This window comes from Cyanistes caeruleus, chromosome 5 (genome assembly GCF_971803275.1).
Source record: "Cyanistes caeruleus chromosome 5, bCyaCae1.hap1.1, whole genome shotgun sequence".
In the NCBI taxonomy this organism is placed as follows: Eukaryota; Metazoa; Chordata; class Aves; order Passeriformes; family Paridae; genus Cyanistes; species Cyanistes caeruleus.
This window is the reverse complement of record NC_141705.1, coordinates 22,338,455-22,365,611: the sequence shown is the minus strand read 5'-3', so window position 1 is coordinate 22,365,611 and position 27,157 is coordinate 22,338,455. Positions and strand designations below refer to the sequence as shown.

The 27,157-nt window shown below is 38.9% G+C and overlaps 2 protein-coding genes across 11 annotated transcripts in view; one reads left to right on the top strand and one right to left on the bottom strand.

Annotated features, from left to right (window-relative positions):
* The window catches only part of RELL1 (RELT like 1), an 88,802-nt gene that overhangs the window by 19,305 nt on the left and 42,340 nt on the right, over window positions 1–27,157 (top strand). For 3 of the 9 annotated variants that reach the window (XR_015287425.1, XR_002863915.2, XR_015287424.1), the window contains 2 exons: window positions 2,121–2,391; window positions 2,937–4,599. The exons of 1 other annotated variant lie outside the window; for it this stretch is intronic. The gene's annotated coding sequence lies outside the window, so the exon portion shown is untranslated. Of the gene's footprint in view, window positions 1–2,120; window positions 4,600–27,157 lie in introns of those variants that run through there. 5 more of the 9 variants (XM_086891062.1, XM_086891059.1, XM_086891061.1 and 2 more) reach the window with 2 other exon arrangements.
* PGCKA1 (PDCD10 and GCKIII kinases associated 1) overlaps window positions 11,816–27,157 on the bottom strand; it is a 40,855-nt gene continuing 25,513 nt past the window's right edge. For both annotated transcript variants that reach the window (XM_023925384.2, XM_023925385.2), the window contains 2 exons: window positions 15,260–15,307; window positions 11,816–14,215 (listed from right to left, as the gene is read on the bottom strand). In XM_023925384.2, coding sequence (XP_023781152.1) covers window positions 13,273–14,215; window positions 15,260–15,291 — 975 coding nt within the window. In that variant the 5' untranslated portion in view covers window positions 15,292–15,307 and the 3' untranslated portion in view covers window positions 11,816–13,272. The remainder of the gene's footprint in view (window positions 14,216–15,259; window positions 15,308–27,157) is intronic.

Below are 27,157 nucleotides of genomic sequence, written 5' to 3'. Positions count from 1 at the left end.
GACTTGGAGATGTGATACACTTCCAAATAATAAAAAAGTTATGGAGGGTAATGAAGTAAATAGATTTTTTTTTTTCCTTCCTGAGTAAATAAGAAGACAATGATAGGCTAAATTGGAAGGAGGTGGAGCTCAGGTTTGAAAGATAAAGAAATTGGAATAAGCATCTTTATTGCTGGACATTTATAAGACCAAACTGGACAAATGCTTGTCTGTGCCAGTGTTTCACTTTTTTGATCTGTAGCACATTTTGACAAATTACAGGTACCCTAGTGGCTGCTGTTCACTGTTGCTCTGAAATCTGTGAAGATTTTACAGATGTCAATGAAAGGCAAGCAGTACTCATATTTTCTGATTCAGAATAATGTCCTTGTGCCCAAGGTTTTTTTATGCTGGTGTGGTTTCTATTTCTGCCCGTTTTAGAAATTGATATTAGCTAAATGCAATAGGAGATAACATTTTATTTCACTAGATTGGCATTTCCATGTCCAGCTAATTATTTTGTTAGTTTGTTAGTGACTATTTTTATTTCTTTTCTGTATCTCTAGTGGGAGATGCAGAAATCTCATCAGATTGTTCATAATATATTTTTTTATCCCTACTTAAAGGCAAGCTAGTTATCGTCTCTTTAAGCATGAGAAATAGAAAGAATAGGGCATATATGAAAGTAAGTTCCAGTGCACTTTGATTAAAAAAGCCCCATCACTTTGAAATCACTTAAAGTGTTTGTAGTCCAGTTTTCTCTCTTAATTTGTTCTTTCTTGACCTAAATAGGAAAGCTGTTCCCTATAATTACCTAAAAGTTCTATAAATGTAAACCATTACTGCTTTAATTTAAAAATAAGCTGTTCTCTGGAGAGATATGATAGTAAAGTTATAAAAAAAATGTCCATCTATGGCAGCTTTTTATTGTAGAACCTCCCTTAGGATTTAAGATTTGCCTCTTCTGAAAACAAATGTTCTAATAGCAGAGAAATGGCTCAGCAGAATATTTTAATGGTCTCTGTAGTCCAGCAGAGCTATTTTGTAAATCATCTGGGAAACTAGCCAGGTCTGTTAGATTTGCACTACAAAATAATAAACAGATCTTGCTTGAAAAAGGGTATGATACTGTTCCCTAGCATGGCTCTAGATAAGTTTTCATCTGCTGTTATAAGAAGCTGTTCATGTATAAACAGGTAGTAGTTAGACTTACTTCAGCTACTTATTTCAGGCTTCTAATAAATTATAGTAACCCAATTTACTTAAACTGAATAGATAAACAGCATGTAAGACTTTTGTGCCTCTAGTCAATACATTTCTGATTAAAACTTGTAGTTTGGGGGGGATTTGACTCAGATTTTTCAGATGCAGAGGAAGAAGGCAGACATAAATGTGTGCTCAACTGCTTCTAGAAAAGGTTTTTCTGTTGTTCAGAGACAGTAGACTTGTGCCTTGTGGCTGACTTTAACCGCTGTTACTGGGAGTTCTGTATGAGGTGGAATTTCTGAGCTGGACAGTACCTGAATGAAGTAGCATTGCTAATTGCCTGTATTCACTGGTATTCTCAAATCCAGGGTTTTTCTTCCCCTGAACTGACATGTTCTGAAGTGACCTTCACAGTTTTTCAGCTTATCTAGTGTCTTGCTGGCTGCATCATTGGAAGTTGTAGCATGTCTTCTCTATGTCTTCAAGGTCCATGTTCTCAGCACACTCCATTTCATCAGTTAATTTTACTTCAAGTATGCTTAATGGCACATAAAAAAGTGTAGTAAATACACAGCTGATAAGTGAAGTAAAATCTTTGAGTTCTTACACATCCATTTTAAGCTACTGGGTAAACAGAAACTGGTACTGGTACACTGAAGCTATGTAGCATTTTCCATTTGTAGTGCTTCGTACTGTGGTGTGATTTGTCAGTTTGTCCATGTGTTTGTCCATGCATTTCAACAGCACTAGCTCAATTTTTAGTTCCTCTTTATGTTTTCACAAGCTAAACGTGGAATGCACAGCAAGTACTTCATGCAGTTGTGGATTTTTTTTTTCCATTTCAGAGCACCTGATAACTTCTTAATTGGTGTGTCCATCCTAAAACTAATTTTGCTACTTAGGTTTATTTTTAGAATTGTTTTCTTCTCTTACAGGTGGAACTTTTAGAAGATGATTGTCTGCAAGCACTTTGGAGAAAATTGAAAACTCCCAAGAGATGCATACTATTTAAGGGAAATGTATTTATCGCAGTGTAGCATTTTACAAGTTCTATGATGTCATTCCTGCAAAGTTAAACACTTAATGGTTTTTGACCAGTAAAATAGTAAGAATTAGACACTTAAATACTGTAGAGCTGTGTGGACATCATAACAGATGGCTTCATCTTGGAAAGAAAACATACGTACAAGTTTTTGGACAGGAAAGGTAAAAGCTTTATCATGTCTTAAACTTTTTTTGTACTTAGACAAGCATTTATGATCTCAATTTTAAGAGTAATACGATTACCTCGTGGATAAACTGCATTCACCCCAGTGGTCCATCTGGATTTTTCTTCTCCTGCTCTGCCCACTCCAGAATCGATAAGTGTTTGCTGAAGATAAAAGCCAGCCTTTGAAAGATGAAAATATTAATCTTAACTGCTTGTAGCCAAGTAAAACATACAAGGAAATAATTATGTCAGCCAAATCTGCATGAGTGCCTTTAGCAATAAGCCCTCAAACTCTGCAGGGTACTTCACAGTAGAGACTGGTTCAGTTATATGCAGATTAAATTAAACTGTTGTTCCCCGGACCCGTACCTCTCCCTTACTGCTTAACATAGGCTGAAGAACATCTTTTCCTATGCAGTTGGATGAGCTCTTGAGGTTACTTTTCATAAGGCCTTGTGTTCTCCTGTTTTCTTGTAACTGCTCACTCATATTTGAAGAGTGCCTAATAGTTTTGCTTTTCTTTTTTTGTTCTTACCCACAGGTTCCTTATTAAGCTAAGGCAACATATTTCAACCCTTAGATAAGGATATGGAATATTGGGCATTAAAAAATTTATGGAATATATACTAAAGTGCTTCAAAGTGGCTTTATTGGACTGAGGGTAGTTGTATTAATTGGCACCAAAATCTTAAGCCAGTGTTACTCCTTTCATATTTTAGGTGTGACTTAATGCTAAAATTACCATGGTATTGTGATGTTAATTCTCTATATCTACTTATGACTCAGCTTTGTTCTGTTACTTGTTTTAGGGAGGGAAATCTCTGTAATACTTAGCAAACTTTTCAGTGTAATAGAAAATCATATCATTTGTTCTGAGTGCCTAAGAATATAAGCTCTAATGTAATGCATTTTAGTAGAGATTGCACTATATTCTGAGAACTATAACTTAATCTGCTTTATGGACTCAATGAAAATCAGTGTATGTTTTTGAAATGTATTTGTTTTACATTGATACCTTCAATCTTTTTAATGCAAGTGGTCTAAATTTTGTTTCTCCTTCATATCTGAGAATTGGGTTTTTTCATCGATTTATATATGCAATGTTAACAATCAGTGTGTACAAAATTACTCTTCTTGCATGTGTGTTAGTTACCCCCATGTCTTGTCAGGCAACATGAAGGTTTTTCACTCTTGCTGCAGGTATGTGCTGCTGCTGGTCTTCCTTCTGTGTGTATCCACAAGATACTGACTGGTCCTATCAAAATGTACTTTTCAGCAATGCTGTATTTGCCAAAAAAACCCACCACTACCAGTCCAGACTTTAAAAATAATAAATGCTTTATTGTTCTTTTTGAAATGTATATTTTTAGAGATAATTATCTGCCCTTGAGAACCCAAAATAACTGTTTGGTTGGGACTCTTAACTTCAGTGTTTAGCACTGCTCCCTGCTCCTATAAATTTAAAATTAGCTTGTGAAATCTCTTCAGTATTTAAGTTCAGCATAAACACCAACCTCATCTTACAGGTGTACATTAAGCTTCACATGATTATTTTTGGGAAGAATATTTCTAGAAGATTTAATTAGTATTTATTGTAATAATAAGCTTTCGGTGTCCGAGAGATTGATGGCTATGAGTATAAAGCTACTGGAAAAAGGGAGTGTTGGAGAAAACAGAAGTTTTCAAATAATCTTCAGAAAGAAGATACACAGTCACAGACTGCCCCCAAAACTTTTTCTAAAAAATAAAATCACTGTTTGTCTTGATATTGTATTTTGATACATGATGGGTAGTACTGCGAATAAATGTCAAAAGAATGGACAAAGTTTAAACAGTAATATGTATTTTTTTACTTATTTTAAAAGTAGTTTCTATTTTGATTCCATTGAAAATACGTAGAATAAAAAGGATAGAAAGATGTTGGATATGTAAAACATTGTTTACCTGTATGAAGTAATTATGTAAGGTATTATAAGACCTGATATGTGCAAGAATTGAATTTATGCATTGCTACCTAACTAAGAGAGGATTTAGAAACTGCCTGTTTTATTGCCTTTTACACTACACTGCTGTTTTGTAGGGGTATGGGTATTGCCATATTAGTCTGCTTTTCTTAAATTTGCTTATTAAATGTATTTTTAACAAAATAGTTTATATACAACTTTTATACTACCAAGCAGTAAATAAAAAATACTGATTCTTAAGCTTGCTTCTGACTTCCTTAAGCCTTCACCCATTGAGTGACATTTAATTTTTGCACCATCTAAATGTAAAATGCAGTCTTTTTGCCTCTTAAGTTTTTATTTATGGAGGTAGTGAGAAGATTAGGTTATAGTGTGATGTATTTCAGGGCAGTTTTATTTTCTTCAGAAAGGACAGTTATTAGTTAGTTATTAGACAGTATTAGTTTCATATTTAAATGGGAAAGACAGAAATCTGTGCTTTAATCCAAGCTGATATCTTGATTAAAAGTATAAAGGCCTTTAAATTTTTATTGTATTTGATATGGAGCTTTTAAAAAATATTCAACATTATTCTTAATTTTTTCATAAGGTAGAGAATGAAAAATCAAAAATAACAGGAAGTTCTTTGCAGTTGTTTCAGCCTGTGTCCATCTGTGATACTACAATGCTTAATCTGTTACTTTATGTTCTCACATGACTCTGATCTGTAATGGGCATTAAAAAAGGGTTTTGCTTATGAATAGTGTGAAGGTGGCTTGAAGCAAGTTGTGGCTAGCTGAGATGGCATTATCAGTGTACTATCCTGTTTACAGGTTTGGGGGTTTTTATTATTTTAGTATTCCTAGCAGCATCAGTATGGTCTGTTTTAAGCTCTGTATTGGAAATTCCGAGATTGGTATACAGCTGTGGTTTAGATTCCGAATGTTAAAAAAAATAAAATTAGAAAGGTCCTTCCAGATGTTGATCTTCAGACAGAACTGAGACACTGCTGCTGCTGAAGCTTCAGAATATTTAGCACACTATGTGAGTCTTGTTTTTGGGAATTTTTTTTTTTTGTTCCTTTTTTCTTCTATGTACAAATTCTGTGTAGTATGTACATATGTTGAAATACAGGAGGATTGCTGTATTAAAGTTTGAGAAATTCTGTTATAACTGGACAGACATAGATAAGTCCCTCAAAAGAAACACAAATATTTTTTTTCAAATGGATTTTGTTTTTTTCACATGAATTAGTTCTTGTGTTCCTTGTGTTCTGACAAAATTGGTACCTTACATGGTCCCTGTACTGCCACGTGTGTTGTGTGTCACTTGGTGAAAGTTATTTCAGCCAGCTGATCTTGTTCTGGGGAAATGCTAAAGGACAAGTGTTTTCCTGTGTACTTAAGCCTGCAGATGTTGCAGCTAAGCACTGTCTGTAGGAATGATCCCAGACTCCAGTATTCCTGCAGAAGGTGTGTGTACAGCCTGCACTGGGGAGCTTTTTTGAGGCTTCTGGAGTTACGGGGCTGCCAGTGTCGTTGTGTAGCAGAGCCAAACTGAAAGACACAAGAGGGAAATAGGTGTTGAAAGCGTGGTAAGAAATCACACGAGAAAAGGGTGCCAGAGAAATTTGTTTTCTGGTTGTTTTCTTTTTGTTGTTTTTTTTTTTCTCTCCTACAAATGAATCAAACTTGTACTTAACTGCATACTAATACAAAATGTGGATTAAAAGGATACTTTTTATGAGATTAGCCCTGTCTGGAAGAGAGGAGGACATCTGGTCTGTTCTGGCTTGGTAACGCTGAAAGTGCCTACTGAGTTGGAATATGAGACTGTCTCTCCTAAGGAATTAAGTTTCCTGGCTGTTGAGTGGTTGTTGAGGACTCCCACCTGTGACCTGTAGTTTGAAGTGTGAATTAATTTGTATCTATTAACTTAGGGTTTCTGGGCACTTAAGGCTTGTTATTTTGTTTTTGCTGCTAAGTGACTAACACTACTGCTAATGAGTAAGCAAGAAAAGAGTGGTTAAGTCTTGGCTGTCTAATATTAATGAACAGCATGTAAGACTTGGACAAATAAAGATGGATTTAGATTTAATTTTTTCTCAGTGTTTTGTGAAATCCTATATTTTGGGATTTTGTTTCAGGTAGGTTAGGCTCAAAGTACTGGCATCTGAAATTTGCACTTCTTCATTTTTTAATTTTGATTGTTTTTTCTCCCAAGTGGTAAGGGACCTGCACTAAGGTTCTGCTGGTCTTTTTACTCAAGCCATGATTTGATGTTACCTCTTGTTCTGGATGCTCCTTTTGCCTCTCTGAGGGGGCTAGCTGATGGTGGAGCTACCATTATGCAGTACTGGAAGGGACCCTGTCAGCCTTGGAGCTTCCTTCCTGGCAAGTTAAGGCCATCTGCATAAGGTCATATGCTTTTCGTCATATCCCCTATACATAAGGGATCTGTAGGACTGGAGCAGGATAAGGAAAAGGAAGCTGAACAGTTTGGGAAGGTAGGAGTCTGTTCCTCTAACTTTCAAGAAAAAAGGTAGGAGAGATGCCAGGCTTATAGTGTTGGAAGCAGGAAGGTGGCAGAAGCCTTCACACAGATATTAGTGGCAAGATTTGAAAGCTCTGTGCTGTTACAGTAAGCAGCCTCCAAATTATCTGTCTCCCAAATTATCTGGAGGGAAAGATTGGGTTGGTGGTGTATTTTGCTGCTAAGTTAAGTGAAGCCAAGTCCCCTGTGGCATGGATTTAGTGCAGAGCCAGTTATGTGGGTAGTGCTTGGCCATCTGTTTCTCTATGTCAGGCCTTGTGTGTCAGTCTAGCTTAGTACACCTGCTGTAGCTGAAACACCTCTTAAATTATATCTGGGCAGCCTCTAGTGCTCTAGAGGTGCAGTGGCATTGAGTGTAGCTGCAGCTACAACACAGAGGAGGATGTATTAGCAAATGCTTTTTTCTACCAGCATAACCCCTCTGTTTTATATGTGTAAACCCTCTGATGCCCCCTTCCCTTGTCTATTTTCAGTCAGTCATCCCAGTCCTGTCTCTTCTGGGCTGCAGTTGTTAGAAGTGCAGCAGGGGCAGACGGGAGGCACTTGTGCTGGTATGTCACAATTGTGGTGGTGATCTTGAAACGGTTCTGGGGAGTAGAGAACACTGGATTCAGTACACTTTTCATAGCTATCACCATGGAGCAGAACAGCAGCAGCAAGACAACTAACAAACCTAGCTGGTACCTGATGCAGAGGGGCAGGTTTGGAGAGACACTGATGGGGAGGGCAGGTTCAGAGGAGAGGCAGCAATGGGAGTGTGAAAGACTTGGGAAGATGGACTGAAAAATAGTGACAGGGCAGAAGCAGTTTGAGATGAGCTTTTGTCATTGAACTGTTCTGAAAAATGGGTTTTTGTTCTGTGGGTGTCATTAGATATCCAGCTAAATGCTCAGGTGATAATATGGTTTCATTTTCATATTGAATAAGATAGTATTTTGAAATTGCCGTATTAAAGTAGTATTTAACTATTTGTCTTCAATATTGATTTACAGTGAAAATAATTATCCAATAAAAGCAGCAATCTTAGGAGAGCCTTAAAATAAAATACCCATATTTCTGAAATTTTATTTTCAAAGGACTCTACAATCATATATGCATGGAGAGACAGAAATGCAGTGTTTTCAGTCAGGTGCAAGCAGATTTTGTGTAGAGTAACTGAATTTCATACTTGCTGGCAGCAGAGGGAGCTATGAAGCTTTTATTGATAATTCAAAAAGTCAGAGTGGGTCACTGTAAAAAAAGGAATTAAACAAAAAAATCTGAAAAAGTCACAGTTTAAAGGGTGACCTAAGGTGCCTCATAGGGCTGGGGCAGAGCTGTGGCTAATCAGGACCCAGTAACTCAGCCCCTCTCTGGCCCTGCAGTGGCCTGGAAGTAGCTGCTGCAGTTATTAAAAGGAACAATGTAAACTTCTCTCTGAGCCAAATTTTTAATCAAAGCAATGAGGAAGAACAGGATCTGTGTGTCGTATGTCAAAACAATAGCAGCGTGCATCGACTGGTAATTAACACTCATGCATGAATCTGGAAAAGTAATTCCCAGTCAGGGTGGAGTATACATATTCTTTTGTAAGGCTTTTGATAATTTGACTTGATTTTGATTAATGCTGGATCTCTAGTATGGTTGTTTATTTGCAGATGCTAATTGGATGAGTTTTTTATGTAAGTGTACGTAAACAGCAGATTAATGAGTATGAGGTAAGCAAAATCAGACCAGCATTATTCTGGCAAAGTATATAGTAGTAAATAGATAAACCCCTGTGTCACTTTTACCTACCAGACTGAAACTGTGGCATTAAAAATCTGTAATACTTCATTTGTTCTTGAGACTGATTCCAGAGAAACTTGTACCACTTCTGGCCACAGCAAAGTCTCTTTTTGTAGTGCATCTTGTATTGACATTGTGGTTCAATGCCAACCAGCAGCCAAGCCCCAGGCAGCTGCTTGCGCATTCCTGCACCAGTGGGACTGGGGAAAGAATCGCAAGGTTAAACACTGGAGAACTCGTGGGTTGAAATGAAGACAGATGAAGATGGTTTAGTAGGGAAAGCAGAAGTCATGCACGCAAGCAAAGCAATATAGGGGATTATTCACTGCTTCCCGTGGGCAGGCAGGTGTTCAGCCATCCCCAGGAGGGCAGGGCCCCATCATATGTGACAGTGACTTGGGAGACAAACACCATCACCCTGAAAGTCTCCGCAGTGGGCACAGTGTTCTGTGCTTTGGAATCTCCCTTTGGTCAGTTCAGGCCACCTGTCCCAGCGCTGCTCCCTCACAGTTTCTTTAGTGAACCTCCTAACTGGCTGAGCATGAGACAAGAAATAGTTTTTGACTTAGGACAAACACGACTTCCCAAAAAGCAAAACATCAGTGTATTGTCAGTGCCATTCTTATTCTGATTCCAAAACACAGCACTATAACAGCTACTGAGAGGAAATTAACTCTATCCCAGCTGTAACCGGGACAATTGAAATTAAGGACATTTGCATGGATTTTTTTTTTTTTCTGAGGATTTTATGAATAAGCTAATCTGAGGAATGCCCCTAAATTATTTAATACATTATTTCTGGAAGAGGATCTCAAATAAGAACTAAAGAGATGTGAGATAGAAGCAACCTAAGTTATTAATTCTTGGCCACATCCCTATGGTTGGTCCTCAAATACCTAAACAGAGTTTTAATCTCATTCATAAATTCATTTTGCTCTGTAGTTATCTTGCCTGTGTCACCTACCTTCCTTTCATTTTGCATATGTCTAGGTAAATTACTTGGTACTGGCTCCAGATATTAAGAGCAGGGAGGGGATAGGATATGTGATCACAGATTATTGAAAATCTGGTCATGCTTGAGGTTAAGGTGGATAGCTAAGGGTGTTGCCTTTCTCCTCTCTGCTTCTGCACTCTCATAATAATCAAGCTAATCTCTGGTTCAGAGTAAATAGAAGATAGCTTAATGAGCAAATAAATTATTTAAACTGTTGTCTTCATGTGACATGGTTTTATTGTGGCATTGGTTGAATACCTAAGTTGTCTTCAACCTGACATAATATTGGGATGCTGTATTTCCTGAAAGACTTCTGAGGTTTGTTTTGTTAATGAATGAAAGGTTTATCAGTTGTTAGTGTATAGTAATTGAGCCATGAATTAAAGCAAAAAGCTGTTAAGTCCTGTTTATAATTATTTCAGTCAAGATTCAGAGCAGAGAATGATGTAACCTTGATAGCTTTGATCACAGTCATTGTGAGGTGACTGCTTGGGATGTTGACTTCAACATTTGGATTAGAAACAAAATCAAGAGAAGTGATGTTTTTCCTGTGTCTTTGAGAGAGTCCTGTTTTCCAAACTATGTTGTACAGTTTATTTTCTCTGACTAAAGGAGAAAGAGGTAGGGAGTGGAGGAATAGCTACATATATTAAATTCTGTTGTGAAAATGGACTTAACCATTTAAAAGAAGTTTAAATGATATTTAACAAAAAACCAAAAAGTTATTGCTGCTTATATTAAGGCATTAATAGCACTTTTTCTCTGTAATTTTCTATTTTCTCAAGTTACTGCATTTTACTCTCACAATTGCCTGAGCAAAATGGATTATTCAAGCTGGCAGTGTTTGTGTTTATTTGAATCAATATCTGATGGACTGAGTAAGATTTGGTTCCCACATAATTATTTAAAATCTAATTTTTATGGAGGAAACTGTGTGGCTTTTAAAAATTACTTCTTAAATAAGTTAATCTTTCACATTTATTATGAAAATTGTACTGTAGTCTGAAAAATGGCTAAGAATTCCTGACACTTGGTGGTGTCAGGGTAGAGTTGAAGGTATATAAACATATACGTCAATATAAAATGCGTACAAATGTTGGTTTTTTTTTTTAATTTAAAAACTGCAAGGTTTTTTTACTTAGCAGATAAAAGAAGTCTGAATGTTGTATTTCCTCACCACCTGAGGTTGGTGTTACCTCATAAGTTTATTTTATGGAGGCTTTCCATATGATGTAGATTTGAGATATGCAGATGCCTGACTTTTTTTTTTTTTCATTTTCTGTGAGAGAACACTGAACAGTTATTTCCAATGCAGTGAATAGACTTGCTTTTTGATGGATTTTGCCTCTTTTATTTATGACAATGAGAACTTGGGCTGGAAGGCATGCACTGTCTGTGGCTCAGCTGTTCTCACGCAGAGGGTTTCAGCCTGGTGGCCCATGGTTGCAGGCAGTTGCCCTTGGAAGAGTTACTTGGTTTGAGTTGTCTGGGGTGTGTCTGTCCAGGGGCTCTCCTCTTATGTTTTAATGCTTGGGGAGCAAGGTGAGAAACTTGCTGTGGTTTTCACTTGAAGGTTGAGCTGGAGCTCAGGTTAGAAAAATCAAAGTGATTGGATATTGAAAAAGCCAGGTAAGTTTTCTGGGGTGTTTGTTGCATTTCTTTCTTTAACGTCTTTTTTACTTGAATTGTTTTTCATGGTTTGTGTCATGGTGCAGCAAGGGCCTGCTGGCTCCCTGGGGCTGGGATTTGGGGAGCAGCAGGGGCTCCCTGGGGATAGCAAGGCTGGATTCCACAGCCAGAGCCTGTCCCGCTGCCCCAGCCAGGGCATGGGGCAGCCAACAGCACCAGGACAGCCCCAGCACAGGCATTTCCTGCAGGGCCCATGGCTGGGCTGGCTGCTCTGCCCTCCTGGGAGGTGAATGGGGTCCTGGGCCCCAGGCAGGGCAGGGGGAGCCCTGGGGTGCCTGGCAGGGACAGTCACGACTGCTGACACTCTCAGCATAACTCTTTAGTGGCTATGTGCTGACACTTTCATCTCCTTTCCGTATTGTAGTAACCTTTGAAAGACAAATGCATATGTGAAACTTGTATGCACTTATGAGAAGGCTTAGAAGGACCTATTGAAATAAGATAGTGGTAGAGAAATCAACAATACTACAATACTTTAAAACCATATAAAGCTTTTTTATTTTACAGATGCAATGTTGTGACTCTTACCTGTAGCTGAATATAATTCTCTAGAAGCTGAGACTTTAGGTTGTTTTAATTTCTCCTAGGAGTATCATTAATGTTTTGAGAATCAGCACATACTCTAGGCAAATACATTGTTGGTGTTTTTCATGTATCTAATGAAGGTTGTATCTTATTAAACTTCTTTAATGTTACTTTTATATTCAGAAAATGCATAAGTACAAAAGCCACCAGATTATTTTTTTGTATGGTTGAAAAATTTATTAGGAGTTTTTAACAAAAACGTGGAAACCACAAAATTTCAGTATAAAATGTCAAACACTTTCTATTCCAACCATACTTTTGCTGAATTGGCAGCATCAAATTGGTCTCTACCTCCTTTTTTTTTCCTCCCATTAGAAATGAAGCCCCTCCAAGAATGCAGCTATTTTTAGATCTTACACTTAATCCTTTCCTGATGTAAATTTAGGGACTACAAGCAGAGCTGAGGAGGGGTCCTTGTTGGCTCTTGCTGTTTTTGTATAAACAAAACATATCTTGCTGAGTATGTTTGAGACACAGCCTTTTTGAAAACTGTCTTGTTAAGACAAGTGACATGCACCTGGAAAATTTAGCATAATTCAGAGGTTTCAGGCTGTAGTTTTACAACAGTTTTTAATCTATCCAAACTGGTAGGGACTGAGTTTCTCTCTGTGACCTCTCTGATAGTGTCTGTGCAATGCTTACATGAGCTACTTTAGCACAGTAAACCAGTAGAAAGTTACTAACCCTCCTAGATTTGGCTGGGCTTCTGCTGTTTTAAGGAACTGAAGCAGCAGCACTTGGGGTATCAGAGAGGTCAAGGGAGAGGTGTGTGGGGAGAAGTAATGTTACCATTCCAATGCTGGGTGCACGTGCACAGATTTAGGCTTAATCCATAATGGAACCATTGCCACAGTAAAGTTCAGTCCAAGCTGCCTTCCCTGTTTTGCATTTCAGTAGTTCATAGAACTTTGGCTCATTTATGTAGGTTTTTTTCTGGTAATGATGAAAATCAGTGGTTTCCAACTCCATAGCTTCAGTAGTCCTATTTTAAATAATGGGAGTTTTGTGAACCTGGAATATGCAGTGTGTACAGACCCTCATGAGGAAAAAAAGGAAACACTTGCATGAGTCCAGATGAGGTGGGCACACAACTGAATATTCTGTGTGGAAGAAATGCTTTTGCCTCCTGTTTGGGCCCATAGAGAAGAGAATTACCATTAGTCAAGGAAGCACTTCTGTACCTCAGGCAGTAGAAATTAAAAGGCTGTATAAAGCAGCTGAAGGGACCAAGGTTTAGTCCTTTTATATATGCTGTTCATAACAGTTCTCCATGTGTGCTGTACATCTGTTCATATGGATCCAGAAATAACATCTGGATCTTACCCAGTGTATTAGAAAGAAACCATCTAGTACTCATCATCATCTTCCAGGTCTTCTCCTGCTGTTGCAGCTTCCAGTGCAGCCAGAGCTGCTGCAAGTTCTGCATCTTCCTCCTCAATTCCTCCATTGACATCTTTATGGCTGGTGTGTGTGGGTGCCTGTGTGTCTTTGGTAACAGCCGCTGCAGTGATACCACCAGTAAGGCTCTCACTCAGCCTCACAGAGTCACTTTTAAAAGGTTCAATACAAGTCTCTTTCACAGGCCAAGGTGGGATTACACAAAGGTCCTGGTTCTGTATTGCTGAAACACCAGTGTTTTGGTTTGAATGTGCACAGCTGACTGAAAAGCTGTCTTTTTCAACATAGTTCCCAGTTTGATTGCCATTTTGGGGATAATCAATACCTGGCAGTCTTATGGCATTGTCTTCTGTCTCCAGTATTGAGTTTCCTTTGAGAAAGATGCTGTCTTCTGCAGACTGGGAGTCTGGAATACTGTTAGGCACATTGCTGGCTGCCTTATTCTGACTGCCTGTCTCTAGGTCAAGTTCTTGTCCATACCTATTTGTTTTGATGTGAAAGTATCTATTACTGGCTGAAGAAGCCTCTGTCTGGCTGGAAGTTCCCTTTTCACTGGTTTCTTTCATTTGGCTTATGTTGGGGCTGAGCATGGGGTGCTGAGCACAGGAGTTGCCACGATTGACTGCAACATCAAGCTTTGCAGCATGCTTCACAAGGCCATCCTCTTGACAATCATTGCCTCTGTGGTTCCAGAGAGTTTCTGTTGTACAGTTTACTGGATTTTTATTTTCTGTTTTGTTTACCACATCCTTTTGGAGTTCATTTTTGGGTTCTTCATTTTCACTATTCTCTTTGAATCTGGATTTATTGCTGCCTTGTTCATTGTATTTATAGCTGTTTCCTTCATGAATGCATCCAGATGATTGTACTTCTTCTGGATCAAAGATATAGCTGGAGTAAGGAAAATTTGTAAAGGAAATGTTACTTATGATGTCAGTCAATATAATTAGGAAAAAAGATTAAGCTTCCTTTTTAAGCTGAAGGTCTTGAGGAAAGGGGTGTCACTGAACTCTACCTCGGGTCCTGAGAATGAGTTAAACCAGATGGAAATGCTGAATATGCTGCCAGCTGCTGTCTCCTGGGATTGATCATAATTAACTCCTCTAGTGAGATTCACCAGGAGCATAAAGGAGGATGTTGAAGAACTATGTACTGGTCATTGCTTGTTTCCAGCCTTACTTTTTATTTTCTCTGGGGAGCTGATTATCCAAGGAGTAGTCGTATTATGGACTGTTAATTAATATGTCCTCATAAAATTGCTGAAATATCTTCCATTTTTTTTCCTGGTGTTCTTTCAAGTCTTTTGTCTTTTTCCCCCCACCCCCCCCCCACCCCTGATTTATTTTCTTCCTCTTGCTGTATAGTTTCCTTGAACTATCTCTCCCAGGGCTTCCCTCTTGTCTTTATCTTTCTTTTTTCTTTCTTTTGGCACCTTTTTCTCCCCAGTTCTTTACCTGTTCTACAGAAGTGGCTAAGGGAAGTAGTAACCATCATGTGGGGCTGAAATGTGGTCTTTATAAAACTGTCTAGTCCTCCTCTCTAGGGAGACTTTTAATATGGGAATTCTTCCCCCAACTAACTACATTTAACAGCTATGACGGAAGAAAGGAATTGTTCATTTTCATTGCTTAGGAGAGAGGGAGGATCTGGCACAGTGTGTGCTCCCTGTTCTGCTGAATTGAGGGAAGCTTATGCTATCTCAATTAGAAAAAACTTTACTAAAGAAGAGTTTTCAATGCAACACAATTGTAGGAATTCTAGAAGTACACCTTAATTACAGTAAATTAAAAGGACTTTCATAGGAAATGTGTATGTCTATTCTGCTGTAAAGATGCTGTAAACTTTGAGAAAACTCCAACCTTTTACAGTGGCTAATTAAAGCAACAGGTGTGGGGGAGAAGAGACACATGGTTTAATGCTTGTGTTCTGTTGTACCTTTGTATCATTTTGCAGCACCTGCACCCCATCTGGATTTTCCTTAATCTGAAAAGAGAGAAAGGGAAGGCAAGGGGGAGACAGAGTGAGTCAAGCATTATGAAATTAATATATGAGCAATTGAAAATGAGCTGCATTGAAAATGATGCTCATGTTTAGAAGGGTTTTATTAGTTTAAAAAGAAAGATGTCTACACAAAAATGGATGGAGTACTGTTCAAGGTATATGTAGGTTGTTGTCTTGCATTGGCAATGGTCTTTAATTGGGGAACAATCTGGGGAAGAATTTAACAATTCTTTAATAGGGATGTTCTCTCAGAATAGTTTCCTAAGCAGTTTTATGATTGGAGAATTTTAAGTCAACGTATTGTGTGTGGGTTGTTGATTTGTTGTTTGGTTGGGCTGTTTTTCTATTTTTCTTTTCCCACTTGACACTTGTTGGTAAAGTTCTCTACCATAAATTTGCCCAGCTGTCTTTTGAAACAGTAAACTGCTAGCGTCTACTACATCCTTTACTCAGTGCTTTCATAGACCAGCCTTGCCTGTGTGAAGCATCACTAGCTTTTGTTTGACCTGAACCTGTTTTTCACTAGTAGTATTTGGTGCCTCATAGTTCTTGTATTAGAAGTAGTGACTGTCATGTCCAGTTGTCACCATAGCAGAAGTCCTGTACTGTGCCTTCAGTGCTCATCTATTTAAATGTTACCCATATTGACACTGCTTTGTGCCAATGAACTGTCCTTGTGGTGTTCTCTTGAGTCTTTTTGCATTTTAACATCCTGTCCACAGGAAGTGTGGGAACTACTAATGCAGAGTTCTCAAGGTGTTTGAAACCTGAAAGAAGCATGTTTTATCTCCTAATATCTTCCTGTTTCACTTGACCCTGTGACAGCTACTAAGCACTGAGGTGAGATTTTTGTGGAACTATCTCTTAGTGAGGCACAGCCAAATTCCTGGAATGGGCAATTTGTTATAAGCAGTATGTTGCACCTCCATTTTACTACAGTAAAATTCCAGAGTTTCACTAGAATTAGCAGTCTGTTTTTTGCTACACCATTGCCTGATGCAGTGCAGACTTATGCCAAAGTCTTTTATTATGAGAAGAAGTGGTTTGCTGATTTGGACCCTTGAGAACATTCCTGTTCTGAACCTAAACTGAAGTCCCTTCAGATCTGAACATGCAAAATTCCTAAAACCCCCAATATTCTTGATGGGTGGTGGCTATCTTATTTCAAGTAAGTAAGTCAGGGCAGGTTGTTTAATATGTTTTGTCCATTGTTACTCAGGCTCTTTCTTTTTCTCCTGAGATACTCTTCAAACTCACATACTTTTGCCAATATCTAAGGACAGCAGCTCACTTCCCATAAAACAGAAATTGATGAAGCAAGGTCAGGGTATTTTCTGGAGTACTTTGTTTACAAAACATCCAAGGAAAGTAGTATTGATTTATTCTTCTCAGCATGGCCTGAACTGCCCACTGGAAATTATGCTAGTTGAAATGTAAATCAAAGCAGTTGCCCTCTAAAATCTGAGTACTTCTGGTGTTAGCACCAAACTAAATACTTGATGTCAGATGTCTTGTTTTTGGAGCCTCTAAGGGCCTACAGTCATTCAGCAGCTGGTTTTAGCCTAGGTTATAGCTGCTCATAACTATGCTTTTTGTCTTTGTGTACACATGAACTGTTCTGAGCAGAAATTTCTATCAGGAGTAACCACCTAGCTGAGAGGAGCTTGTTGGAATGGCTGTTAAGCCAGCTGCTTTGCTTCCTTTCTCTTGGTGCTGCTTCTCTCCCTGAATTGCAGTCTCCCTTCCATATCTCTGCTGCGTACTGTGTTCTCACCCCACATACCTCAGCAACATCATAGCAGGAATTCTGATACAGGGTTTTTTGTCTGAAGAGGATTGCCCACTGAAATGCCCGCACGGCCTTTGGCTTGGCTTTAAATTTATAGGCTTGGTGAAACCAGTTCTGATTTGTATGTAGACCAGCTCTAATAACAGATGTTGCTTCTAGCTGAGAGTGGGCACTTCAAGTCAGCGTGCTTCTGCTTAGAGTTTTATCTGACAGATTTCCCACTCAGGGATTTTATTTACAAATTTTGTGGTATTTTTAAAAAAGCAAAAAATACTGCTTTTAGGTTTTAACCATTGGGAAGTCCTAATTGCTGGCCTTTATTCTATTGTAAAGATGTTTGTGATTGTCACATAAGGAAATTATAAATTGAAATTACTGTTGTAGTTTTCACAGAAAGCACTTTCCTGATTTTTGGTGTGTGTGGTGGTTGTTTTGGGTTTTTGAGGGTTTTTTGGGGGGTTTTCTTTTTTGTTTTTATTTTGTTTTTAAATTTTTATATTATTACAGCAGCTGTTGGAATTATCTCTGCAGCTACGGCATTATGCTTTACCACTGATTAGTTACAACTGGAGCTGTCCTGTGGCATGAATAAACTATTACATATGGAAAACAGTGTATGTTGTATTATCTTATGAATTATTTCACATCCCTGAAATAGAAATATCGTTTTACAATGTCACTGTCTGCACACTGGCTTTTTTTTTCCTTTCCCTTTCCTTCCATTTTTGATAATGCTTCAAGTCAAGCTGGAAAATAATTCTGGGGAACTAATTGCTTTTATAGCCTGAAATGCATGCTTTAATCCTATTTGTCTTGTTTTAGATACCAAGCTCTAAAGACTTGTGTATTGTGTGATGTTCATGGTTGCATTAATGGATAAATAATACTAATAAACTGCTGTCTGGAGTAGTTTGAGTCAAGCAAGTGCTACTGGCTTGAAACAAAAGAATATTAGAAATTTCAAGCAGTGGATGATCATATGTTAACTGATACCGAATTTAGAAACATTGTGTCCTCATTAAAGTTTGTTTGTTTGTTCTGTCAGATATGCCATGCTGCTAAATTGATGAAATAATTTCAGATAAACATGACATGATGTGGAATGGTCTCTTATAGACCACTTCGGGGGCTATTTTCCCCCTGAAAAAAACCTGCCTTTCTAAAGTGGCAGTAAAATCCTTGGCTTTAACGTTCAGGTTCTCAGAGTTCAGATCAAACTGCCATTAATCCTAGATATTATTCTTTCTTAACCACGAAATTTCTGAAGGCCTGGAACTAGTCTGTCACTAGTTATTATGCAGTTATTTAATCCTGAGCAGTAACACATCACCTGGCATTAAAGCTCTGCAAAAATGTTAAGTAGATTTTAAAGTTTTTTTAGATGTGGACTGGACCACTTGGAGCATTTGTAGGAATAAGGTGAAGCTGTTGAGGTAAAAGGAATGAAGGTGGCCTAACTAGAATTATTTTTTTTTTTTCTCTCCCAAATTTTGATCTTTAATTTTTCAGCTTTTAGTAGCTGCTGCATCTCCTAAAATGTGCCTCTATGGATGAGCTTGAACCAGTTTCTACAAAATAATCAGATTCTTGCAGTGTGACAGTCTAGAATAGCCTTGTGGTTTGCAAAGTCAGTATTGGTGCTTGTTTCATTTAGTTATGATTCTTTTCTTCAGTGAAAGAGATGGAAGAGGCCCAGCTTCGTGGTTTTCCACAGCCACCCCAGCAGACCTTGGGCTGACCGTGTCAAAAAATAGTCCAGCTGTAATGTGCTTGCAATGTATTAATTGTTCACAGAGAGACAAGAAAGACCTGATGTTATGAAAAACTGACTTTCTTCCTTTAAAGCAATATGATACAGACGAGCAACTTCTTAAAAAAAAGGTGGAAAAAAATCGCACAATGGAAGGACATAGTAATTAGTCTTAGTTTGAGGAGAGCGGGTCACAAATCCCATCAGTAAAACAAATGCTGGAAAAGGGGAGGTGGTTAAAAACATTTATGGTGGCGCCTGCTAGGAGAATGAGGTGGGACTTCCCTTTCAAGTGTGAGACCTTGGTGTAGATAAGAAGAATAATGTCTGACTGCAAACCCACAACCTTGTGTTTCAAGCCACAGTGTGCTTTAAGAGAAGTCTGCTTTTCTTCATCTGATTTGAAAAACACAAGGTATCTGACTTTAAGTTATGTAATAACATAAACCATATTGTCTGTTTAAACTGTGGCTGTGTTATGAGTAAATAAAAGGCAACCAAGAGATGATGTCATGAAAAGGGAAGAAGAAATATTTTTGAGTCATAAAAATGGTCTGGCACCTTTCTCAGTATTCTTGGAAGTTTACATGGAAATAGAAAAAGGTCAGTCTTATTTTTGTTCATGGTGTATTTTTTCTTCTGTCTTGATTTTTATTTTTAAATTCCTTTTAGACACCTCCAGGAGCAGAGGCAGAAAGCTGAGGGAGACAATATTAAAATAGCTTCTCTAGTAGATCTCAACAGATAAACTATGACTTTGGATAATTATTTTTAATCCAGTTGGGGTCTTGTGGGTTTTTTTGTTTTGTTTTTTTGTTTGTTTTTTTGAGTTTGTTTGGAGTTTTCATACCACACACCCTGAGGCTTCTGCTGTTTGGCTTTTTACTCTCCTCTATCCTTTCCCACTCTAGATTACCTCTGCACGTAAGGAGATTTTTCCTGCATGGGTGTTATCTGGGCTGATGAGCCTGAATGATGTATCTCCCAGGGGTCTGAGGCACCTCCTTCTGATGACTTTTTTCAGTAGAGGCATCTTTCAGACTTGATCCTGCCAGTGTCTTCCCCATCAGTTTGCTGTGTTTTGTACTCCTCAGTGAAACCTGTCCATTCTGAGATACTGCCCTGACCTACCAGTCTCTTTGCAATGGAGAGAAATCCTTCATCAAAATTATGTCTGTCTGCCTCACTAGTAATGCAAACACAATTTACTTTGTTGGTATTTTCTTGCTAACAGAGATGCCAAATTCTGACCAGCTAGGAGACATATGCACAGAGGCAAGTGTGGGAAGAGAAAGTGTTTGCACAGAAATATGTGCAGAGGAAATATAGGGACTTTGGGGTGGGGATAACCTTAGAGAGCTGTAGCACTTGACAGGCTTCTCCTAACAGGAGGTACAGTTTGCCTTCTGTGCTAAGTAGGCACTCACACCTCAGAACATTTCAGAGACTGTCCTCAGCCTGTGCTAGGTCTGACAAAGGCTCAGATGTGCCTAGGCTGGAGGAAGGAAGTGCAATGTCCATGCTCATTGCAGGGTGGATGGATGAGATGACCTTTAAACTCCCTTTGAACCCAAACCATTCTATGAGTCTCTGTGTTACTGAGGCGTGGAGGCAGAGGAATAATTGATCTGGATGACAGATAATAAATGAGGTGCAGAAAAACTGTAGGAGGAGTGGTAGAGTTGATAGGAACTATATTTAGAAATTTAGCAAACTAGTAAACATACAGTAGAAAAAGATACCAGCCCATGCTAGGGAGGGAGAGAGAATAACAGTGAAAACCATGTAAAAGAAAAAAGATGAGGAACATAATTTAGTCACACACTGTGCAGGCTAATCACTACTATTGGATGAATATAATCTGCAAAAACTGTCTCACTTAAAATGCAGAGAACACTTCAAATCCTGTGGGTTTTTTCCTGACCTTAGTCACTATTTTGAGACCAGACGGCCTCAGAACAGGTGCAGGCTTGGGGAGCAGGAGAACCCAAAACCTCTTGGGACCAGAATTATCTGAACAACCTGATCTACTTGAAGATGTCCCTGCTCATTGCAGAGGGCATGGGCTAGGTGACCTCTTCCAACCCAAACTATTTTATTATTCTGTCATGGTCTATGGAGAGCACAGTCTGTGCTCAAATCTTCACTGAGACCAATACTTAGAGCTGGACTGAAATCTAATTTCATTTTTCCTGACTGAATCTTAATCTGGAAATTTATTTTAAATGTGCTTCAGGGAATAACTCAATTGACATATATAATTTAAAACAAATGAACTAAACTGAGGAACTGTAATATGATCCCTTATAGGAAGCAGATCCTACCTCATGGGCTATTTTAGTGTCTCTGTATTTTGCTAGCTGAATTGACTTCAGTCTTTTCGTTCACACTTTCTTAAAATGCAGCACTGAGGTGTTGTTCCTGTGCTTTGGCCATCTCGCAGTCCAGCCCTAGTGAGATACCTGGCTGTGCCATCCTGCTGACAGAGTATGACCTGTGGATTGACTGAGTCACCCTGCAGCCCTTCCTATCTGTGCTGCTCTGCAAGAAAAGAAAAGTCTGCAAGTGCTTTTTCTGGTGCAGTTTACTCTCCCATTTCGAGGGAGGCAAGCTCTATATTTGGGAATAAGGAGTGTCAGTGTCTGACAGAAAGAGCCTTATGCTCTTAGCTATCCCACCAGCACAAGGTTATTGCCAAGGTTATTGTTTGTCCTATTTTTCTTTATTGTACAGAGCTGAGGAGCTGCACAGGTCTGTCAGCCACTTTTAATCTCCAGTGAGAATATTATTTGCCTATTGAACAGCTTGCATGCATTTCTAGGACAGCTAACAGTGAAGACAGGAGAAGCTGACACATTGAGACTCCTCAAAAACTTGTACTGAACTTCTTTAGCCGTGGCCTGACTACGCTGGTGACTTGGCTGTCAGTTTTGGATATTTGGCTCATATCACCACCCTCTGCTTGCTCCTTCTTAAATTGAACCCCCTGTTTTTTATAGATAAAAATGATCATTGCTGGAATGCAAATAATCCATACATTGTCATCAGCTGTTAAGAGCAATAATACATTTTTTAAGGTTATTTTTCCCTTTCTCCCTGACGAGGCTAAATCAAGCCCATGGATTGTACAATTGTACAAGGTGACCTGATACTTTGCATTTTAATGACTAAAGTGTCAAACTTCTGGGTGATATTACACACAGACACTGTGTACAGACAATGGCTATTTATTTCAGTGATGGAAGAATTTGGTGTGTTCTGTGTGCTATTCAAGACATAAAAGTTGATGTAGGTTTTGTGCCTGTGAATTAGTGATCCAATTTAGGTTTCTTCCCAGTAAAACCATGAAACTGATTTAGACTTGTATGTTTTTTCAAGGGAGAAAAGTGGCTTTAATCAGTCCAGTTGCCATAATCTGGGTATCATTGATCAGAAGCATGTGTTGCTTGTTATCTGGAAAATTAAAGAAGTCTCACAGTTACAGCCTCATAAATTTGGATGCTTTGTATTCTGACATAGAGTAGTTTTTTCATTACCAAGAAAGTAGGTCTGATATGACAAAATGTTTTAGCTTCATCAAGGTAATACATGGCAAGATAAATGAATCCTTAAATGACAAAGACATGTGAGCAGTCACATCAAGGGGCAAAGCAAACCAAGAGAGACTTAAACAGAATTGTTTCTAATTAGCAGAATACCACACTTTTCAGGAGATTAAAAAACAAAGTGACTTGAAGATTCAGAGGGTTGGAGGACTTCCCTGAAGAGACACTATAAAAGCTGGAGTTGTTGAGCCTGGGAAAGAAAAGGCTCTGGGGAGACCTTGTTGTGGCCTTCCAGTACTTAAAGGGGGCTTATAAAAATGGAGAGGAATTTTTTACATGGGTAGGTAGTGATGAGATAAGGCAGAATGGTTTTACACTGAAAAAGGAGAAATTCAGATGAGATACTGGGAAGAAGTTCTTTACCCAGAAGGTAGTGAGGCACTGGAACAGATTGCCCAGAGAGGCTGTGGATGCCCCATTCCTCAAAATGTCAAGGCCAGGTTGGATGGAGTTCTGAACAACCTTATCTAGCGGGTGGCATCCCCACCCATGTCAGTGAGATTTGAACTACGTAGTCCTTATGATCCCTTCCAAACCAAGCCTTTCTACAATTCTATGAACATCAAATACCCAAATAACAAATACCATACTTGCCAGATGAATCATCAATATGGCACAGCTGATCACCAAAGTATGGCCTACTCACCAAACAACCAGTGGGAGTATGCTATCATGATTTTAACCTTTATTTGTGTTGTGTCATCCAAAAAGGTATACATGTATTAAGTGTTTATCCAGGAAATTTGCAATAGTAATAGCTGACAAAAATGTGCAGTTACTACTATCTTTGTTCCAGGATCCCAACAGTAGCAGTCAACCCTAATTTTCATGTACATGAAATAGTACTATAATAGAATAAATTGTGTATTATATCTTTGTACATAACAGCATCCAAGCTAGAGTGCAGTCTCCTAGCTGAGAGGTGTGTCTACTGTGCAATTATGGGTCAGTTATGCCCCCTACTTGTGGGTGCATGCTGTGACATTTCTCAACAAAGGGGAAAAACCAGTGTGATGTCTCACTACTGTCTGATGAGAAGCTACTTTGGCAGTCAGGATGGTCAGTGTAATGGAAATACTTGCCTACATTAGTTTTCTCAAAATGACGAGAAAAGGTCAGATTTAGTCTACTCTGCTTACACTAGAAAAATACATGCTAATTATCTTACATATGGGTAGTTGTACTGCCAAGGAACTATACCAGTATAGCTGGCAATGGCAGAACCTGCTAATTCTTATGTGCCAGTGTGAATACTTCAGCTGGAATGGGGAGCACCTGAGCTGATGCAAATGCAACATTAACAACTGCTCCACTTCTTCACAGCTGCTCTCTTCCCATACCTCCAGGCATCTAGCTGTGTTTTTATCAGATCCTAATGGGTTTTCTGTTCCCACATTGCCCCTTCGAATTCTTGCTTTTTCATGCAGCTGTTTTGCACCAAACTCAGAGTCAGCAGTGGGCAGGTGTCAAGACAGGGAAGTTTGGGTGTTACCAGTACTGCTGGAACATACCTGCACTTGTTTGTGGGTGTGTTGGCAGAAGGGAAAGGTAATGAAAAAGTAGATGCTATCAGTTTTACAAAAGGTGTTTTGATTTTTAAATGTTGGTCGTTGCCTAAGCTGATAATAATATACATAGCTATCTTAAGTCCTGCTAGGCTCCTCCTCAAAATGTCCTTCTTTTCAAACCAGTAAGCTCAGCCAGGTCTTCCACTTCTGGTGGCTTCCTGACCATATTAGTCAGCATATGAAGTGCCATGTTTTATTCTTATAGATTCCTATTTCTACCTTGAAAGTTTCAGGGTTTGTTTGTGTTATTGTTGTTTGTTTTGTTTTGTTTTTAGTTAGTTTGTTTTTTTCTTTGTTTTGTTTTTAAGAAGTCATTCTTGTACTATTTCATTCACTGACTACTGTCCCTGATAGCTGTTTACTGTTTTATAAACAGTTAAGAGTAAGGCCTGCTCACACAGATGGTGGACCTTTTTGTGAGGCATTATTGCTGCAGCAGAGTGCCCTAGAAGACACAAGGGCTACAACTTGGAGGTGATCTGAACATATAATTTTTTCCTGTTGTGCTCTTTGTCTGACTAGCTCCTCATCATTCACAGCACTGTTACAGAGCATTTCCCTACCCCCATACAAAATGATTGTTTTATTTTTAAAGAGTAAAAGGAAGAGTGGGGAGAAGGGTAAAACTCTCACAGTCATTATCCAGTTTGCATAAAGGGAAAACCAAATAATAGCTGGTAGCATAAACCCATTCATTTCCTCTTCTGCTAAGCTTGTTTTCTACATTTGGTTTTACTAAACTTATATAGTCTAGTGTTTAAATTACTGAAGTTTATGTTTCCTGTCTTTTAAAATTACCAATCCCATAAAATATAATAATAATTGTTTAATAGTGGGGCCTGTTTAGTCCCATATTGTATAGAGGCAAACAGAAATGTGCTTCTTCCCAAGGGATTCATGGTCTAAATGTGTGACAAGGCAAAAACTGGGGAAGCAGATGGTCATGCACATGTGAGAGAAACAATCAGCAGAGAAACTATATTTGAGTCAGTAATTGTGTTAGGCTAGGCCTGAGTGGGGATCTGTGTTTGGCATCACAAGCGGTGCCTCAACTTAGTTATAGCAAATTTTTATGTAACAGAGGGGCTGTGTCTGAAATGTCATTTCTCTTGAGAGGTTAAAGTGTCTCTATGTGATCTTGTGCAACTGTGCACTTTGGAGGATGGATTCCATTCACTTGAAAATCCTTGGTTGTATCCAACGTCTTTTAAAAACATTTAACATAGAAACAGCTCTAGAATCTGGTCTTGAGGTGATGCTGCCATGGGTCTACAATTCACAAAGTGCCCTTGCTTATACTTTGCTCCTTTCCCAGTGGCAGGCTTGAGCAGCCTGCTTCGGAGTGTGCCATCAAGGACGTGATTTTGATAGCTCTGAGATGCTTCTTATAGACTGAGGGTCAAACTGAGCTGGGGATCCTAATTTATGATGGAATTCTCTAACTCTCTGAACACTGCCTCCTCTGTGGTTTTGACTGGGAGTTGATGTGGGTGCTGTCTTCTGGCCTAGAAGTCACTTTTTCTTAGATTTCCATTTACAGAATCAGCTGATTTAAGTCTGCTTAAATATAGAAGTACTTTCCAGATGTGGATTGTTTCTCAATTGCATATCTATAAAAAGGTGGTTTTTTTCAGCCTCCTGGAATAATTCAATTTTTATTGTATCAGTTTTATGGATGTTGTTATCAATGAGAAATCCTACTTGGGACATTAGAAAAATTGAAAATGTCAGAAAGTGAGCATAAGAGCTACAGCATACTGCTGTAGGATTTTGTCTGTAAGAAAAAACTTGACAAGCCAGAGCACTTCCTAAATATATTCTGAGGTAATTTGTTCTGTTCAGCCTGGAGAGGAGACTGAGGGGAGACCTTATTGCAGTCTATAACTAACTTCCTTATGAGGGGAAGAAGAGGAGCAGACACTCATCTTTCCTCTGTGGTACCAAGTGACAGGACCTGAGAGAATGGCCTGGAGTTGTGTCAGGGGAGGTTTAGGTTGGATATTATGAAAAGATTCTTCACCCAGAGGGTGGCTGGGCACTGGAACAGGCTCCCCAGGGCAGTGGTCACAGCACCCAGCCTGACAGAGTTCAAGAAGCATTTGGACAATGCTGTCAGGCACATGGTGTGATTCTTGGGGATGGTGCTGTGCAGAGCCAGGAGCTGGACTCGATGATCCTTGTGGAGCCCTTCCTACTCAGCTTATTCTGTGTTGCTGTGGTTGTGCCATGTACATTGTCAGACACTGCCACTCCCTTGCAGCATGGCAGCACCCTGTACACTGTGAAATGAAGCTCTCTGTTGACCCATCTGCTGGAAGCTGTTGCCCCTTGTATTTGCCTGTGAGTTCTGTGCAAAAATAATTTATTGGCCTTCTGCAGAAATTTGGGGCCAAAGATAACAGAACCTTTAAAACATGCTGTTGAAAGCCTTTGAACCTTAGGTGACCTCGCTGAACAGAGGAAGATGGAAAAGGAGAGAGAGATGGAAATCTCGTATGTTTTAGATACTGTGAAATTCTTGTAAGTTAAAATAAGAAAATAAAACAGGAAATCATCAATGAAGTCTAAGCAGCTTAACTCCTGTAATTCTGTCATTCTAGCTTGTCGAAAACTCCTGGTTGCACATCAGTTCTATGGAAAGGCTCAGTGCTTTGTTTGATTGTTTGTTTTTTCCCTGTTGAGTCTTTAGAAGTGGGTATGAAGAGACACTGCTGGAGTTTAGCCTTTATCCTTTAAGTATGCCATACATTTTTACTTCAGGGAGCAATATTCTGAAAATAGACTTGTATGTCCATGGAGATTGCTTCAAATACAGGATTGGAGTGTTTCGTGTATATGCATTTGGGCAGGATTTAGGCCAAGCAGGATATGTGATCTCAGCTCTGGTATTCAACTGTGACTTAGTGTGCCCAAAAATCATCTTGTCCTGAATATTTCAGATGCTTCTGATTTGTTTATATCATATGAAATATTGCTAGTGGCAGGTATTGTGGTGGTATTGTTGTAGTGCTCAGAACATCAGCCTCTCTTAATTCCAAGAAAATAGGATAAAGACAGAAGTAGTTAGAATGAGTCAATGATTCTCTTCTGTAAAAAAAACCAACCCAGCAAAAATTAACC